At 40.7% G+C, this 17,755-nt stretch overlaps 1 protein-coding gene across 4 annotated transcripts in view; it reads right to left on the bottom strand.

Annotated features, from left to right (window-relative positions):
• The window catches only part of adcy2a (adenylate cyclase 2a), a 95,830-nt gene that overhangs the window by 32,514 nt on the left and 45,561 nt on the right, over positions 1-17,755 (bottom strand). For 3 of the 4 annotated variants that reach the window (XM_034202731.1, XM_034202728.1, XM_034202730.1), the window contains one exon: positions 2,568-2,729. In XM_034202731.1, the coding sequence (XP_034058622.1) occupies positions 2,568-2,729 (162 nt within the window). Of the gene's footprint in view, positions 1-2,567; positions 2,733-17,755 lie in introns of all 4 variants that reach the window. The other variant, XM_034202729.1, reaches the window with a different exon arrangement.

Genomic DNA, 17,755 nt, shown 5'->3' with positions numbered 1-17,755 from the left:
AGGGAACACAAACCCACACCAAGATAAATGCAAGAGGATTATCATCCAGCTCTTTGGATAGTTATTGTCATTGTCGTTATTTTAGAAGTCTATGAACTAGTGCTGTAGCGACGCGTCGACGATGTCGACTTCAAAATATGGTCGACGACATATTTCCGCGTCGACGCGTCGCTACACACACGTGGGTCACCCAAAGCAACAAGCAGTTCGCAATCGCACTTCAAACACAATGGAGACTGAAACGGCTACCACCTCCTCCTCACAGGATTGCGCACGAAGCCCCCAAACGAAAACATCTCGCCCTAGGTCTTCAAAAGCATGGGAATATTTTAAAGTTAGTCCAAAACGCAAAGATATTTATATATTTATATCTCACTGAGACTGCTGCATAGCCTAGCAGAAGCAGCAGCTAGCTGTGGTGGCTACCATTAGCAGCTAGCATTTGCTCTCCGATTTTTTACATAAAATGGAATTATGGATTATAAATTCAATCATTTTTTTATACATAGACGTTAAAAACCTATGGATTAACCGATTCAGCCGCGTTTTTTCTCATTTTAATTCCATTGAACACGTCTTTTGATCAGATTGACAGCTACGGTGGTAAGACGATCTCCCTAGAAGCTCTGTGAAGGTACGTGTTGTGATGACTGTATTTGCTTCCCCTGTCGCGAGTCCGGATCACTCAGTGATGATACTATATACCTACATAATCTGTGGAGTCTCAGCTTTAATCGGATATATTGTATGTGCAGCTACGATAAGTAATAAGGGTACTTTTATCTTGAGATCTGTGCCAATGTCCGTTAACATTTTTCGCTCAGGGGTCATTTAGATGCTTCTTATGAGACTTGTGTTTTGTTTTGGTAAACATGATTTGTATCGTCAATTAACTGAGATTATTTCCGTTAATCTGGTATAACACATTAATAGGTTCTTAAATATTAAGATCCCCTGAGACACAGTATCGTGAAAAAAAATTTTTTTACATTACGTTTTTTATGAAATGAACAACAGAAAAATAATCGTTCGATTAGTCGACTAATCGATCAAATAATCGCCCGATTAATCGTTTTCAAAATAATCGTTTCCCCCCAGCACTACTATGAACAGCAGCAGATGTTTCCCTGATATCTGAAGGACAGTCTGTCTTTTGAATACTATAAATTATCTTTTTTATTCTTTGAAATATTTGTTGACAGGCTTTATAAGCCCACTCAAGCAGCGTTTTCCCCACAAAGATGGACTGTTGAACAATATTATCAATCATTTGGTGATGCCTTAGAATCTTAGAATGGCAGTTATATATTATGATACAAATGTACCATGAATAACAATTTATGATATATTCTCTATTGTGAAGAAACAACTTGGTCAGACTAAGATTGAGAGCAGACACATGTCATTATACACATAAAAGGCACAAAGAAGAGCAATTTACATGTAGGAGGTTGCTAGAATGAGAGAAAATGGTAAAATAATAATAACCTGTCCTATTTGTATGCTTGAAATCTCCTTCTGGCTCTGAATTGTGAAATTGCATCCTCAACTTCAAAATCTCAGATTATCAAGGTGTTGCTTTCGTGAAAGGCTTGTTAAACTAATGTTGTTTTCTTTATGCATTAGATGGAATTAGCCGTAGGTGTATTGGCAATCAATGACTTTTGGATGAGCCCAAATTAATTCAAGTCTGCATTAGCCATATAATTGGTTTCCTGTTATTTCTTTCCCCCAATATGCCAACTGCTTGAACATCCTGCGCTCGAAACAGCCCTACTGCTGGAAATAGGGTGACCTTTTAATAAAGTATAAAAACCACATTAGAAATCCAATCGCTCACCTGCTATGCTAAATCAGTTTAAGTTTAAAGGCCATATTTGTTTGTTTTCTAAAAATACCGACTGTATGATTAAAATGACTATAAATGAACAAATTGGGGAACATTAATTACATCTTGATAATGAAACAAAACCACATCAACAGTTGTTACACTTCCCATGAATAAAGCAGGGTGAAGTATACCTATTTCTATAACTATTCTATTTCTATCATTTCTATAACTAAATATATACGAAAATATATAATAAGGTTTTAAAGGTCACCTATTATGCAAAATCCACTTGTTCACGTCTTTCATACATAATGTGTCCCCTCTGTGTAGTGTGTACCCCCTCTCTTTTCGTCCTGATCCATTTATATAAAAACCTGTCTGAAAATGAGCTGATCGGATGTTGGCCACTTTATGATGTCATAACGATTTGTTGGCTTGTTAGCCAATAAGCCAAGGTAACACCCGCCCAAATACTCCTTAATGTATGTTAGTGAATCAAAGAAACCTTTTCTAGCAAATAACCCCACCCTAAAAATGTTGATTTGTCGGAGCCATGATAAGCTTTCCTCCTGCTTACAGTCTTTTTTCTACGTTAAGCGGCTGCTGGCTGCAGCTACACACAGTATTTACACTAGACAAGTCGTCATGTTTTAATGTTAAAGCAAACAATGGTGTGTGTTTTTTTTGTATTCTATTCCATTTCATTTCAACCCACAATTATGTTTGATCACCTTACCTGCCACACTACTGGCTCCATGCGATCAGCTGTGGTGGACAGGCACACACTCAACACAATGGTGTGAGAGGCGGAGGTCAGGACGCTGGCGATGATGGCGTCCCGCATAGAGAACGGCAGCATGGTGTACACCACAAACACAATGAACAGGAAGAAAGACACCTGTGGAGACAGAGACACACTTATGACACACCTGCAGAGCAAAGCAGAAAAGAAGGAGAAAGACAGCCAGAGGGATGGATGAACAAGAAAAGAAAATACAGACAGAAATAAACTATCAACAGCCCTGTGAGGAAGGAAGGAGCATGACCCCAGTCTGAGCACCACCAATACTGCTTTATTTATGTACATCTACATCGGTGGCATCAAAATAGAATATAAAAAACAGGCTGGCTCGAGGATGTTATCAATATCAAGCTGGAGAATAAATATGCACAAGAAATAGAAGGAAGAAAAAGGTCAGGTGACTATTTATCAGAGTGTATAGGTCAGGCGTGTCCAAACATTTTTCACTGTCGGCCACATACAGAAAAATATATGAAGGGATGGGCCACTCACCTAGGTTAGGTATATTGCCTCATATGTTAAGTTAGCAAAATAAAACAAATGCAGGTATATGCTTGATACTTGAATATGCTTTAAGAAAAGGCATTCCGTAGGGTTTAATATGTTTTTTTGCAAAAAGTGTTGGCAGCTCATCTCTTAAAACAGAAGCCTCAGATTGCTTATAATAAGGAGAAATATGAAGGGCATATTTCAAGCTTGTTAATCAAATACATCTTCTTTTCTTTTTTTTTTAAACTAAGATTTTTTGGAAAAGTTTTAAACTTTATTTGACTGAATTTATTTGAAAAGTGGACTTATTAACACATGAACACTGTGCAGCTCCCCCTGGGATAGCCATAGCACCCCCAAGAAATGTATGTATTTTTTTGTTTTTGTTGTGAAATTCATAATTTGAAAAATGATTGATTCGAAAATAATATGCTACTGTACAGTTCAAGTACTTCTGGGTCTCTGTCTTTCACTCAATTTCTGCTCTGTGTGTGTCTGTGGCACGAGCCATTTTGTGTGCGTGCACGAGCGAGAGAGAGAGCGCACCGGTACCGGAGATTGTTGTTGTTAGCATCTGGTGCTAGCTAGCTACACTAACGGATATAAGGAGCTTTTTCAACAACAAGGTGGAGGGAGAACTCTCTCATGTCAGACTGAGAGTCTCAGATAACCTCAGCTCAGGTGAAGTAAAGGACTCTCAGTGTTTAGATAGTTAACTGTAGTCTAAGTTATCTCAGTGGGTCTCAAACTGTTTGGTCCAGATTAATGTAAACAAGTATTTCCGAGGTACACGTTTATATGATCATTATAGGTATACAAAATAAGAGAATAAATGAAAAACAGGTATGAAACAAGAATACAGTTTAAAAAGGGAGTGATTTGTAAAATATCCATAAAGAAATAGTAAATCTGTTTACAGTTCTGTTTCATATGGATGTTGAGAGATGTATCCATAGATCTCTTCATGTTGCTCTCAAAGTGCACCGGATTGATGCTTTTAACTTTTAACTGCTTTTAAATCTTCCTGGGGGAGCTTGCCCCCGGACCCCCCTAGAGGATATTAGGTCCACACACCACATATAAAAATAGCACTTTACCCCTGCTTACACCTATATGCCGTGAGCTGATTATCAAGCCTTCATTGTAACAGTCGCGGGTATACTGTGTATTTGCGTGGGGAGTGTTGCAGTAGAAAATTAAACTGTAGCGACCGGTACATTAAATGGAAACCCTAAATGTTTGAGCACCCTCTATGAAACATCAAGCTACCCCACAGCACCCCCAAAAGAAAATCTCTGGCACCGCCACTGAACAAGCTTAGCACCTTCCGTAGGGATGGGAATAAATAAGCTGTGCAGATGCAGCGTGGGGTTGTCCAGAGTGTGAGCAAAAACTCTCATCCTGTATCTCGTTTGAAATAATCTTGATATACCTTAACAGTATAGCCACAATACTGGCAATACTTTGTGTTTTTTTTTACAGTTTAACTACTCTAAGACCCTAAATGAAAATAAGTCATATGAGTTCCATGTTTTATCCTTTGTGTTCCTCTGGGCATGTCCTTTGGTGTCACAACCATAAAGTGTTTTTGTGATGATTTGTCAAAACAGAACAAATGGCTCCTATCCCAGGGCACAGGTGTGTGTTTGGTGTTAAGTGGTCAGTGTGCACGTGCCATATTCAGAGAGCATCGATAAGAGGAAACAATAGTATTGGAGGCATATGATAAGAAAGAATAAGACAACTTGGAAGAAGTTTCTGTTGAGAAGTGATTCTTGATTCCTCCATGTCCTTAGCTTACCAGAGCTCCCTTGATTGCTGGAATCAGAAAATGGGGCAATCAGCAATCACACTTCAAACCTGACACCTCTGATATAGCATGCTTCCCTTTTTACCCAAGCTCCACACACACACATACAAATACAACACACACACATTTCTTGAATAAGCCTCCTGTTAAGGGTTAAAGCAGCTGGTGTGTATATATAGAAAGAGGCTAGTGTTCTTGCAGGCTGCAGCCAGGTGCCAGTTAACCTTTCTTGGGTAATTTGCAGGGAAAACGATGTTAGGTTAAGGAAGGCTGGGAGATGGAACGAGGAAATAAAAGCAAGAGAGGGGGAGAGAAACTAAAAAACAGTATCCCCTCTGTTTAAGCTTGGGAGCTACACAGCTTCTTTCTTAATGGAAAACTATGGTAGTGAATATAAATAGTAGCAAATAACTAAGGATTATCTGTATCTTCAATGCAGATCAAAGTAGAAACGAATGACCAATTAGCATAATAAAGGTACCTATGTAGACTCTTTATTTTCTTCGTAAAATATGGTAGACATGTTAAATGAAAAAAGGTTATTACAGTAGATATATCTTAGTTCTTATATGTATGTGTTCATGGCAAGAGATTGAATATACTGCAGAATAATTCGATTGATTTTATTTTGAAATATATGCAACAGGGAAACACAAAGCCAGCTTCAGCTTCCAGGCACAGGGGAGACTTTCTTTTGCCACCAGTGCTGAAGTCGATGCTCACCTCAGGTATACACATACATTATATCGCCAACACCTGTCTGCTCCGAGCCACCTTCAATCATTCTCTTTCAGGCTCAACTTTCTAAACTCGAATTAAGCACTGAGTTATTCCTGAAAGCACCCAAACTACTTTTGAACAGCATTTTTCCATCAAAACATTTCTATGTTAATTATCTAATTAGAAAAGCTGGATGACAATACCAGCATAACTTTCCCCAGAGCTGTCAAACACTGTCAAAGAAGAAGACTCCTCTCTAAATCAAGAGAACTGTTATTGCCACCTCTCTATCATCATCTTGCTTCCTAAGCAAGACATCGGTCTTATTCCTGACATTCGATCCTTTTGCTTAGACTTAATGATTGCGGTCTGCTCCATTATGATACTGTTGATCAGCCTATGCAAGAGGAATTCTCCCAAATGCAGTGGAGAGCTTTTTTCCTCAAAGGACTGCATGCTCTTTCAAATAAACTCAGCTTCTCCAAACACCAAAACAATGTTTTTCTACTGAATGTCATAAATCTTGAAAATACTGTCTGACGCATCCTCACAATGTCTGTTTGTGACAAATGTTTATTTCTTAATAATCATCAGTTGTACTCCTGGTTGCTGCAGGTATTTCATGAGGTCTTTGCAGATTAGGAAACACTGTCAAACAACTACGTTTATAGCTGCGGTGCAGGAAGTAGAGTTTATGCAAAATAATAGACAAATACAGTATGTACAGTAAAATCTAGTATCTTATAGAAAACTGACACGCAGAAGCACCCTGAAGTGAACATGTAATTACCTTGTTATTTGTATATCACAACATATATACACAACAATATTTTATCGTTTCTTGTTATGTTAGCCTAAATGATATACAGATCACATAAACAAGACTTCTCTAACACTGCCTGATTTGACAAAGATCCGAGTAGCAAGAGGAGTGAGGATACTTTGAAACTCACCAAGATTTATATTCACACTCAGCTACCATTATGACCTCTTAGTCAATAGAAGATAAGATTAATATGTTTAACATTTGTGTGCGGCATAGTGCTGTAGCGACGCGTCGACGACGTCGACTTCAAAATATCGTCGACGACATATTTCCGCGTCGACGCGTCGCTACACACACGTGGGTCACCCAAAGCAACAAGCAGTTCGCAATCGCACTTCAAACACAATGGAGACTGAAACGGCTACCACCTCCTCCTCACAGGATTGCGCACGAAGCCCCCAAACGAAAACATCTCGCCCTCGGTCTTCAAAAGCATGGGAATATTTTAAAGTTAGTCCAAAACGCAAAGATATTTATATATGTATATCTCACTGAGACTGCTGCATAGCCTAGCAGAAGCAGCAGCTAGCTGTGGTGGCTACCATTAGCAGCTAGCATTTGCTCTCCGATTTTTTACATAAAATGGAATTATGGATTATAAATTCAATCATTTTTGTATACATAGACGTTAAGAACCTATGGATTAACCGATTCAGCCGCGTTTTTTCTCATTTTAATGCCATTGAACACGTCTTTTGATCAGATTACGGTGGTGAGACGATCTCCCTAGAAGCTCTGTGAAGGTACGTGTTGTGATGACTGTATTTGCTTCCCCTGTCGCGAGTCCGGATCACTCAGTGATGATACTATATACCTACATAATCTGTGGAGTCTCAGCTTTAATCGGATATATTGTATGTGCAGCTACGATAAGTAATAAGGGTACTTTTATCTTGAGTTCTGTGCCAATGTCCGTTAGCATTTTTCGCTCAGGGGTCATTTAGATGCTTCTTATGAGACTTGTGTTTTGTTTTGGTAAACATGGTTTGTATCGTCAATTAGCTGAGATTATTTCCGTTAATCTGGTATAACACATTAATAGGTTCTTAAATATTAAGATCCCCTGAGACACAGTATCGTGAAAAAAATTTTTTTTACATTACGTTTTTTATGAATTGAACAACAGAAAAATAATCGTTAGATTAGTCGACTAATCGATCAAATAATCGCCCGATTAATCGGTTTTTAAAATAATCGTTTCCCCCCAGCACTAGTGCGGCAAAATAAAGTTAGAGTACCATATTGGTTTGAAAGACAAGTACTGTAAATTAAAAAAGTATTCATTTATAAAACAAGTCACCTCAATGGAAACTTGAACAATACATATACCGTAATTTTCGGACTATAAGCCACGCCTTTTTTCCCATTTTTCGACCCTGCGGCTTATATAACGGTGCGGCTAATCTATGGATTTTTACAGCTAACGGCCACTAGGGAACCTCCTAAATCTATGGATTTTACAGGTTACAGTCCACCACCTTTAACACTATGGGCTCTATGACCGGTCCGCGCCCGCCACCTTTAAGCGGCGGGCTCCAGCAGGAAAAGCTGGAGGCCGGAAAAGAGTGAGACAGGTAGCGCGCCAAAGTAAAAGTGGAACCGAGAGTGGTACGAGAGACAGAACGAGAGCAAGACAGACAGACATTACGAGAGCGAGACAGTTTGTGCAAAGGAAGTTTTCATGCACAAACCCTGCCGGTACGTGCGCTGGGAGCGCACCGTTTAAGTTTGAAAGTTGAAAAGTTTGTGTGTCTGAAACGCTATGTGATACAGTACAGTTTACACAGCACAGTACATGTTCTGTAGCTACTATTGCACTAAATGGTAACACTTGAATACGTTATGCAAATATGCAACTTGTTTGTTGAAATGTTAATAAATGGGAGCTTCCTCAAACAGCCATCTCTTTCCCGACAATCCCCTCTGTGCACGAACCCTTACATATGGTAATTAAACATTAAAACACCTGCGGCTTATCGTCCAGTGCGGCTTATATATGTACACATCATTCAATTTAGCTGCTGCGGCTTATATGCAGGTGCGCTTTATAGTCCGAAAATTACGGTATGTACATTAGAAGACAGTGAAGCCCTGATGACAAAATAGTAAAAACCCTTTGAGAGACTAATAGGAAATTTTACAGCCCCCTAAATATATAATGCTTTAAGTGTATTAGTTTGTGTCAAGAGAAAGGAAGTGGCCCATGAAGTGTATCATTTGTTTCCTGTTCACAAAAAAAGGAGTTGGTCCTTTTGGTGAATCACCTGTAATGGCTGATTGTCAGGTATAGGCCTCCTTGTTTTCTGAGGAACATGCATTTTTATTTTTGTCTTCCTAAATTAGCCTGGGTCATTAATGCTATTGACTTTGGGACTTACTCACTTCACTGGAATCCGCAGGAAGCATGAAAGACACGGGGGCTTAGTTTATAGGCCGTACATTTGGCAATGTTATCCAGCTGGCACAGTTTACTAACCATTAGCCTTAATATAGGATCCTGCTTCTTGGTGCCAACTTCAATATATGTCCATTTCTTCCTGATGTCTGTAAGGAAATGTCTCTCTGAGCTGGCAGGGTCTCCGCTGCTCTGGCATTGTGCCACAAGGTTCTCTTGTTGTTCATGGCAGCACTATGGCCCCACACTGGAAAGCCTCACAGCTCAACCTTTGCTATAAATGTCTCTTTTTCACGGTCAGTGAAGCTCATCTATAGATCTGCAGTTTAGCTATTCTATTCCCACTTCTATGCTTTTTACATGACTGCATAAACCAATAACCAATACATAATAATCCCTTTTGCTTGACTGGAAATATCTTGAGTATACATGGAAAAGCATCTGTTCTGTTTGCTTCTTCTTCTTTTTTTAACACAAACCGGGATCGTTGCCAAATATTCAGCCTAACAAAAAAGACACTGCTCTTGATTGTTCACCTCTTGCCAGCTATTCACATGCAAAAATAGCTATAGGGTTGTAGAGTTTTTCTTTGGTGAGCGCTACATGGGTCAGGGCCTGGTGAATGTAGCTGCACACCATATACAAATACACAAGTTCCACATTTAGCAAGAAATTCTGACAAGTGCAGTGAGAGTCAAGCAAACTATGGAGAACGCAAAGGAAAGGGCGGAGCTAAAGGACCTGACTTCCTGAGGTAGGTATAAGAAGAGCACTGTGTGTCTGTGTTGCTCCATCATTGTTGGGTATATGAAAGTAAAAGCATCCAACAAGCCAACACACATTTAGCAGCATGACCCAGGTGTGGAGATTGTCCTTAGAATTACTGCTGAGGTGCTTTGAATTTTTAAATATAGCCAAGCTGGAATAAGTGTAAACACAACTCTGATCCACAAGTTTGATTTAAGATTTTTACTATTTATTTGATGTATTTTCAATTTATTGTCATGTTGCCTTTGGAGGAATTGGTTGTTCAGTGTCCATATGGTTTGATTAGTTACTGTTCTGTCATTAAAAATAAACAAATCCTTTCGCATTAGTTATTTTCCCTATGGTACCAAATTCCCATCCAAACCATGACTCCTGAAGCGAATCATGACTTTTGTGTACAGCCTTAATGGCTTCTATTCTTAATACAAAGCGGGGTAAAGAACAAATAAAAGCCCTAACCCTCAAGTCTAAATGTTCTCTTCTTAGAAGCTAATAGACAAACAAGAAGAACAATATGAAACAAAATTATTGTCCGAATGGACCTTGTCTCTGAAAGCAAATTTAAATATAGAGTTTCATTTCTTTGCATTATTCTTGTCTGTGTGCCTGTGTGTTATTCTGGTCCAAATAATTCCAGCTGCGTTACAGAAACCCAGGAAAGAACTGTTTCTAATCTTCTAATCCTATCTGCTTGGCTGAGCTTTAACTGGGGCATTTCTATGTTATGCTTACATTTTAACGGTTCGGTGATTCCAGCAACAGTAGTTAGGATCCAAATGCAAATGCAATGTTTTTTGAAGCCGTTTAGTGAAAATTGGTTGCAGGAACGGCTTCACAATCTGGCATAAAAAGCAGGATGTCTTGGTCTATTTATAGTTTAGAGCAAACAACAGAATGAACAGCTCTGGAGACGTCTGTCAGGTGACTAGCAGAGAGGATAAACTGAACAGGGGAGAGGAGTAGACAGGTAAGGAATGAAGGCTGAAGTAACAATAGTGGCTGTGATATTTTTGCAGTATGTACTCATAAAATATTGTCATAAATAGATATTATTTAAGAATCAGAACAGATCCAGAATGCACCAACTAAACCAAGAGTACCATTGTTGAGGCATCATAATGCTACCAGTCTTGGTCTATAAAAAATATATTAACTAGAAGAGAAATACACAATATGTACACTCTTCTTAACACAAGACAGTGCTGCTAATATGCAGGCAAGTGTCATTTAGCACAGCAACATCATCCCATAAATACTCTTTCTGTTAGGATCTGTCTGTGTTGTAGTTTTGTATGTCTGGTTATGGGTATTTTCATCCTTGTATATTGTCTGGTCCTTCTTCCTGTGTTTTTCCTCCCGTCGTTAGTTTCCCTGGTGTGTCTAGTTGTCTGATTGTTTTCACCTGTGGCCCTTGTGTTTCTCCTCCCCTGCCCGGCTGTGTCTCGTCTTGTGATTACCCCTTCCTGTATTTAGTCTTGTCTCTTCCTGTGTTCAGTGTCGGTTTGTCTTGTGTTGTGAGTAAACTGCGGTGAGTGTTCTGTTCTGTCTCTGAATATTGTAGCCTTGAAATAAAGGAATTATTTTGTCACTTAAATCTGCATTTGGGTCCTGCTTCCTGCACACCGTAACATTTTCTTAATTAATGCTCCGAAATCCGATGTGGCTACTGAATCATGAAATCATGATAACGGAAAGGCTGCATGAGGAGAGAAATATAGGTTACTTACGTAACCCCAGTTCTCAGAGTAACATGAAGTGAGATGTCTCACTATGGGATGCGCCTCAACGCGTATGCAAACAGAAGCATCAATCTCATTACGTACCCCCATTGACATTGTGGCATTTCCTCCGCCGCTGTGTTCCTCAGCGGCCAAATTTGCTGTGTCCAGTTTGTGCTTTACGCATCTATATGGACAGGTCAAAAGAGTTTCGTTGTAATGACCAACTCTTTGTATCCTGGGCTAACCCTCAGAAGGGCAAGCCCGTTACCAGGCAACGGCTCTCCCACTGGATTGTGGAAGCGATTGCTCTGACTTATTCGAGTCAGGGTTTGCAGGCACCAACGGGCCTGCGTGCTCATTCTACTCGTGGACTGGCTACATCCTGGGCTTTGTTCAAGGGTGTTTCCATCCAAGACATTTGTGCAGCAGCGAGCTGGTCCTCGTCGCTCACTTTTGTCCGCTTTTACAGGCTAGATGTCTCTGCTCCAAGTGTGGCCCGTGCAGTGCTGGGCCCCGTGTTGAGACAGGGTTCTACCTGTTAAGTTCTGGTTGTTTTGGTGATTTTCGAGATAAGCATGTCTAGCAATACGGGAGTTTCAATATCCCATAGTGAGACATCGAACGGAGTGTTATGAATGAGAACTATAGGTTACTTACGTAACCCCAGTTCTCAGAGTAACATGAAGTGAGATGTCTCACCAGACGGCCCTTCTTGCTAAGGCGAAGCGAGAAGAGGTGCTTATTTTGAATAACGCTGCGTCGTAGCGCAAGCTACTTAAAGGGTGGGTGGATTCCCTGACGTTGACATCAAGATCACCAGCCAATCAGGATTGGCGTAATGAGATTGATGCTTCTGTTTGCATACGCGTTGAGGCGCATCCCATAGTGAGACATCGAACGGAGTGTTATGAATGAGAACTGCCGAGTTCCCCTTGATACAGTAATAAAACAGTGAGGAGCCTCCTTCAAGCATATAAGGACCCTCCCTCTGACAATTAAGTGGACAAGGCTTTTTAGTGGTCCATCATGGTTCAGTCAACTCTGCTTCTGCCGCATTAATCCATTCCTTGATAATGACACCGAGTAGTTCATAAAACAAATTATAGAGATGGAGCGTCAGATTACATCAGGCTTTAGTCTACAGTCTGTGGCAGAGATTAGTTTACTGGCTAGATTTACACTATTGTGTGTGTGTTGTGTGTGTGTGTGTGTGTGTGTGTGTGTGTGTGTGTGTGTGTGTGTGTGTGTGTGTGTGTGTGTGTGTGTGTGTGTGTGTGTGTGTGTGTGTGTGTGTGTGTTTGTTTAACCCTAAAAAATTATATATATATTTTCATTACTCGCTATACTCAATAAATCTGAGGAAATAGACAAATTGGTGGATTTATAGTGTAGATGCAAAATGAATGTAGTAGATAAGAAACAATCAAAATCAGAAACGGTTTATTGCCAGGTAGGTTCACACGTACGCGGAATTTGACTTGATGTCATGGTGCATACATACAAATAAAAAACAAAGATTTAAAACAGTACACTGATAGCGAACTATATTAAGAACACTGTAATAAAAATACAAATATAGTAAGATAGCAATAAAATAAGCAGTAATTTACATCGAAATAGAATGCAATCATTTATAGAATATAAAAGATGTGCAGTAAGCAATATTTAAACATTGTGTGCATTAATGTAATGCATATTGAGTCTGTGTTGTGGCTGAGGTAAATAGTCAGTGGGGGGACCGGGCCTTGTTTAAGAGCGGAGGGGAAGAAACTGTTCAGGTGGCAAGAGGTTTTGGTCCTGATGGAGGGGAGGGGGATGAACAGTGTGTGTCCAGGGTGGGAGGGGTCGGCCACTATCTTCCCTGCCCGCCTCAGCCAAAGTGCTTGGTAATTGTAATTTCCACAGTCAGTCTGGTCATGTCGTCCTTGGTTCCTGAGATAATAGGTTTTTAGCACTAAAAAGATAGGCTTTTCAATGTCCTAGAATAAAGACTCCAACTTCATATACAAATGTAAATAGCCTAATCACTCTTCGTTCACATGTTATTTTTGCATCTCTCCATGTCTCCGTCCCCTTGCATCATCCCCTCTATTTGCCAGCATTTTCTATCATTATTTCGTGTCTTGTTTTTGCCGACTACAATTTTCTTTACAATTGAAACCTGACAGGCCCCTTCCTTTCCGCACCTCCTCTGTCCTAAAGCATAATGAGGCTGGTTGTATACTCACAAAAGTGTGTGTGTGTGTGTGTGTGCGTGCGTGCGCGTGTGAGACGAGAGACACAGAGAGAAAGAAGGTCAAGACATCTCACAGTGAGGGTTAGATGCTGGTCCACACAGATAAGCTCATCTCCTTAGAGGGCTTTGTGGGGAGATGATAAGCATCAAATTGATTTTAGGGTTTGAAAATGGAAAGTGTACTGTATATAAACGGACTCTTTGAGGGAAAGGGATCATTTGTAAGTCTCTGTGGTATTTCTTTACCTACCAGTGTACTGTACTGACAGCCCAGCTAGCGGGGAACGTTCTCACAACTTTGGCTAACATTACCTACAGGTTCTAATAAGGTTTTAAAGAAACGTTTTAATCTGATGTTCAAAGAACCTTTTCAGGATGTTTATTTTTTCAAATTATGTTCCTATAAGGTTTAAGGTTAACTAAGACATAACGTTTTAACTGCAACATTCAGAGGATGTTTTGAGGATGTTATTGAGGCCTGAGATGACAAAGTGTTTTATAAAATGTTCCTTTAATGTAATATGTTAACAAAGGTGGAACGTTTTGCCTCCAACTTTCTAAGGATGTGTTTTGGACGTTGTTGGGTAACTAATTAAAGATGTTCTTTATAAAACGGTCCCTCAATGTTACATGATAACCAAAGAAGAACATTTTCAAAGCAACATTTGGATACTGTTTTCAGGAGGTTATTCTTTTTTTATAAAACGTTCCTGTGATGCGAAATATTAACACGGTCATGGTCAACGTTAAAAAAAAAAAATCTGATGTTACCACATTTTCCTTTTTTTTAAAAAAAAAACGAGCGCGTAATTCATGATATTGCATGTTTGCGTAGGCATGTCTGAGGCCCCGTCTCAGGTCGGTTAAATGAAATCCTTGCTTCCCTTACTTGCGTCGTTTCCCTGCGTTTAGTCCCTCCCACCAGGGAAGCATGGAGAGACGCAAGGAAACCACGAGAAGCAGGGAAATGAGTTTTAAGAGCAATGGGACGTCCTTTCCTCCGGAGCGTCACGTGAAGCGAAGTCCGTTTGTGATGACGCCGCACAGCTGTTCGTCTGACAGCAGCTCTGTCCCCATTGTTTTCACAAACACCCCCGTCACACATTTACTGACACAAACATTTGTATCATCTGTTGTAGACCCCAATAAATAAAATCAAATAAGAACTCATTCTCAAAAAAGATAAACGCCATTCTTAAAAAGTATAAACGAACAATAGTTTGATTAATATTGATTAGAGTGCACAATAGAAATAAAATATTTGAGAGAAGAAAAAGAGATATATTATCTATAAACCCAGTTAGATTAACATTCATTGGATTGCACACGTTGTTTGTTTGTGTGGATATGTAGCAAATTCACATTTTAATAGCACTTAATGACTGACTGAATGGAAATGACAATAAATGAAAATGTAAAACGAAAAAAGCGATCATGAAAATATTTCCAATAAATGAATAAAATGATTTTTGACCACTTTGTTGTTCAGATATATCACATATTTGTAACTAAATGATACATTAATTGAAACAAAACACGGTATAAACTGAGGAGTGACTCTCGTGAGGTTCATGTGTTTTCTTCACTCCGCTGGGAAACTGCTCTCATGTCAAGAAGCATCAGATCAGTGCATGCGCTGCATCGTCCAATCAGTGAGCGATACACAGTAAGGGGGCGGGGCGAGTGTCTGAGGATTTCATCGGAGGATGGTCTGGTGGTTCCTCGGTTATCACTCCTACATTATCGCTCCTCGATCCTCCGGCAGAAATAAGAGCCATGGGACGCTACTCAAGATGACGCGGACAAATCAACTTCCGGTGAGACCGAGGACCGAGGAAATGAAAATAGTTGACCTGAGACGGGGCCTGAGTTCCCAGCTAGACATCGTTGGTTCTAAAAACATTCTGAGAATGTTACCATTCATTGTTCTAGAAATAGTTTCACCGAGAAGTTTTATTTTGGTTCCTAGAATGTACTTCTGAAAGGTAGGATAACGTTCTCTAAAAACATTCTTAAAATATTTGGTGATAACATTGTTGGAACATTATACCCCAAGTGTTTTGTTGTTTATGCACATATCTCTATGGCAGTGCTTCTCAAGGTGTGGTCCGCGGACCACTGGTGGTCCGTGAGCGCCCCCTAGTGGTCCGTGAGTATATTGGTAACATTTCACATTTGAAATAAATAAATTTATTTAAGTTTTTCGCACTCTCGCGGGAATATCTCCGCAATGGAACGAGCTTAAGTTTCACTTTCGATTGCATGATATAGCCCAGATAAGCACCTTCATCACACATGTTGCCACTTGTTTGTACAATTTTCAGGCGATTTGTAAAAAACGATGTGTTTTTGGATATTTGTGGAGTTAGGTGGTCCGCGAGTGTTTTTTTATTGGTTAAGTGGTCCTTGGTATGAAAAAGTTTGAGAAACACTGCTCTATGGTCATATGGATCGAATAACACTTAGAAAACCAAAGACAGACATATAGAAGAACGGACCGACGATCACTGCCTGTCCCTTAAACCGATAGTTACGGCTGTAACTACGGTTCTATGAGTCCCGGATGACCGCCAGAGGCGGTGCTTTAAGCACTGGATATGTCCATCGCGCGCATGCGCAGCTCGAGTACCAATAACAACAAAGTCACCTGTGACCCACGTGACACCGGCTATATCAGCCGGTGTCGTCAGAGGATCTGTTCCCAGAATCTTCTCGCGAGCACACAAGAATTCTGAGTGACAGGGAACTCTGGCGGTCATCCGGGACTCATAGAACCGTAGTTACAGCCGTAACTATCGTTCTATTTCGTCCCTACTGACCGCCAGAGGAGGTGCTTTAAGCACTGGATGACTTATACCAACAATGTCATGAAGAATCCAAGCCCTTGCTCACCACTGGAAACAGCGGAGCTCGGCAAAAGGACCACGCCCAAAGAATGGGGAGTGGCGACATTGACCTGATGACAACTGGAGAATGTGCCAGAAGACGCCCACGACGCAGATGGTCTCCAGGGGCACCACCCTCAGGGCAGCCCAAGATGTTGAGATGCTCCTTGTAGAGTGGCATCTCAGCCTGATGGCAGGGGGCGGCCACTGGCCCCGTAAGCCTGTGAGATGGTATCGACAACCCAGTGGGGCAGCCACTGGTTAGAGGGCATAACCTCCTTTAGTGCCGCCAAGGCAAAATCAAGAGTTGCTCCTACTGCCGTATACAGGCAGTAGCCTTGATATACGCCCTTTGGGCACCCCCAGGGCACAGCAACTTCGACGTGCCGTACTCCTGAATGTCAAAGCGTGCCAGCTGGGCAGGCTGATTGAAGTGGGTTTGTGGAAGGACCCCGGGCAGGAATGCCACATTTGCCCAAAGGGCAACGCCACCTCGGGCATGTATTGTTTATGGAGAGGACATGCAACTCCCCGACTCGCTTCCCTGAGGCTATGGCAAGCAGAAATGCTGCCTTCGTGGGCAGCCACCTAAGCCCCACCTGGGCCAGGGGCTCGAAGGGAGGAGATGATTGGGCATCCGGCAGCAGGGGCAGGTCCCAAGCCGGAGCCCTCTGGGTGCTAGGGGGACGCTGCCGTAAAGCCCCTCTCATAAAGAGGGACACCGACCTGTGGCACCCCGCCGTGGCGCCATCGACCCGAACATGTCGGGCAGAAATCGCAGCCACATAAATTCAGAGTGGAGTGAGAACGTCCACTTTCTAGAAGGGACTGTTGTCTAACCAGTTAAGCCCTGAGCCTGTTTTTCAGGTTTCAGGCTCGAAAATGCCACTAACACAACAAATGATATATCTTCACTTCTAAAAGGGGTAAATTAATAATTATTTTTCTCAAAGCAAGGTTACATCTGTGAGTTGGATGTAGAAGTGTCAGAATTAATATAGATGTTTTTATTTTAAAGTAAATTCAGATGGAACATAGTAAAAACATGTAAATTCTAATGTCCACCTAAAAAAAAAACCTTTACTTATAGTGAAAACCACCCTTGCATGATGGGTTAGTAGACTAAAAGCTTTAGGAATCCAAACTATAACATATAATAAGTACCCTGTATCAAGATTGATGCAAAACAAGTTAAATTTGACCTTTTTAGAGAGATTTAGAAAAATAAAGTCTAAGCGGACTCACCTCTGGGTAATTTGGGAACCATCGGTT

The sequence above is a fragment of the Gymnodraco acuticeps genome, unplaced genomic scaffold, assembly GCF_902827175.1.
Source record: "Gymnodraco acuticeps unplaced genomic scaffold, fGymAcu1.1, whole genome shotgun sequence".
In the NCBI taxonomy this organism is placed as follows: domain Eukaryota; kingdom Metazoa; phylum Chordata; class Actinopteri; order Perciformes; family Bathydraconidae; genus Gymnodraco; species Gymnodraco acuticeps.
Note: the sequence above shows the minus strand (reverse complement) of the source record. Positions and strands in the feature narration are given on the sequence as shown.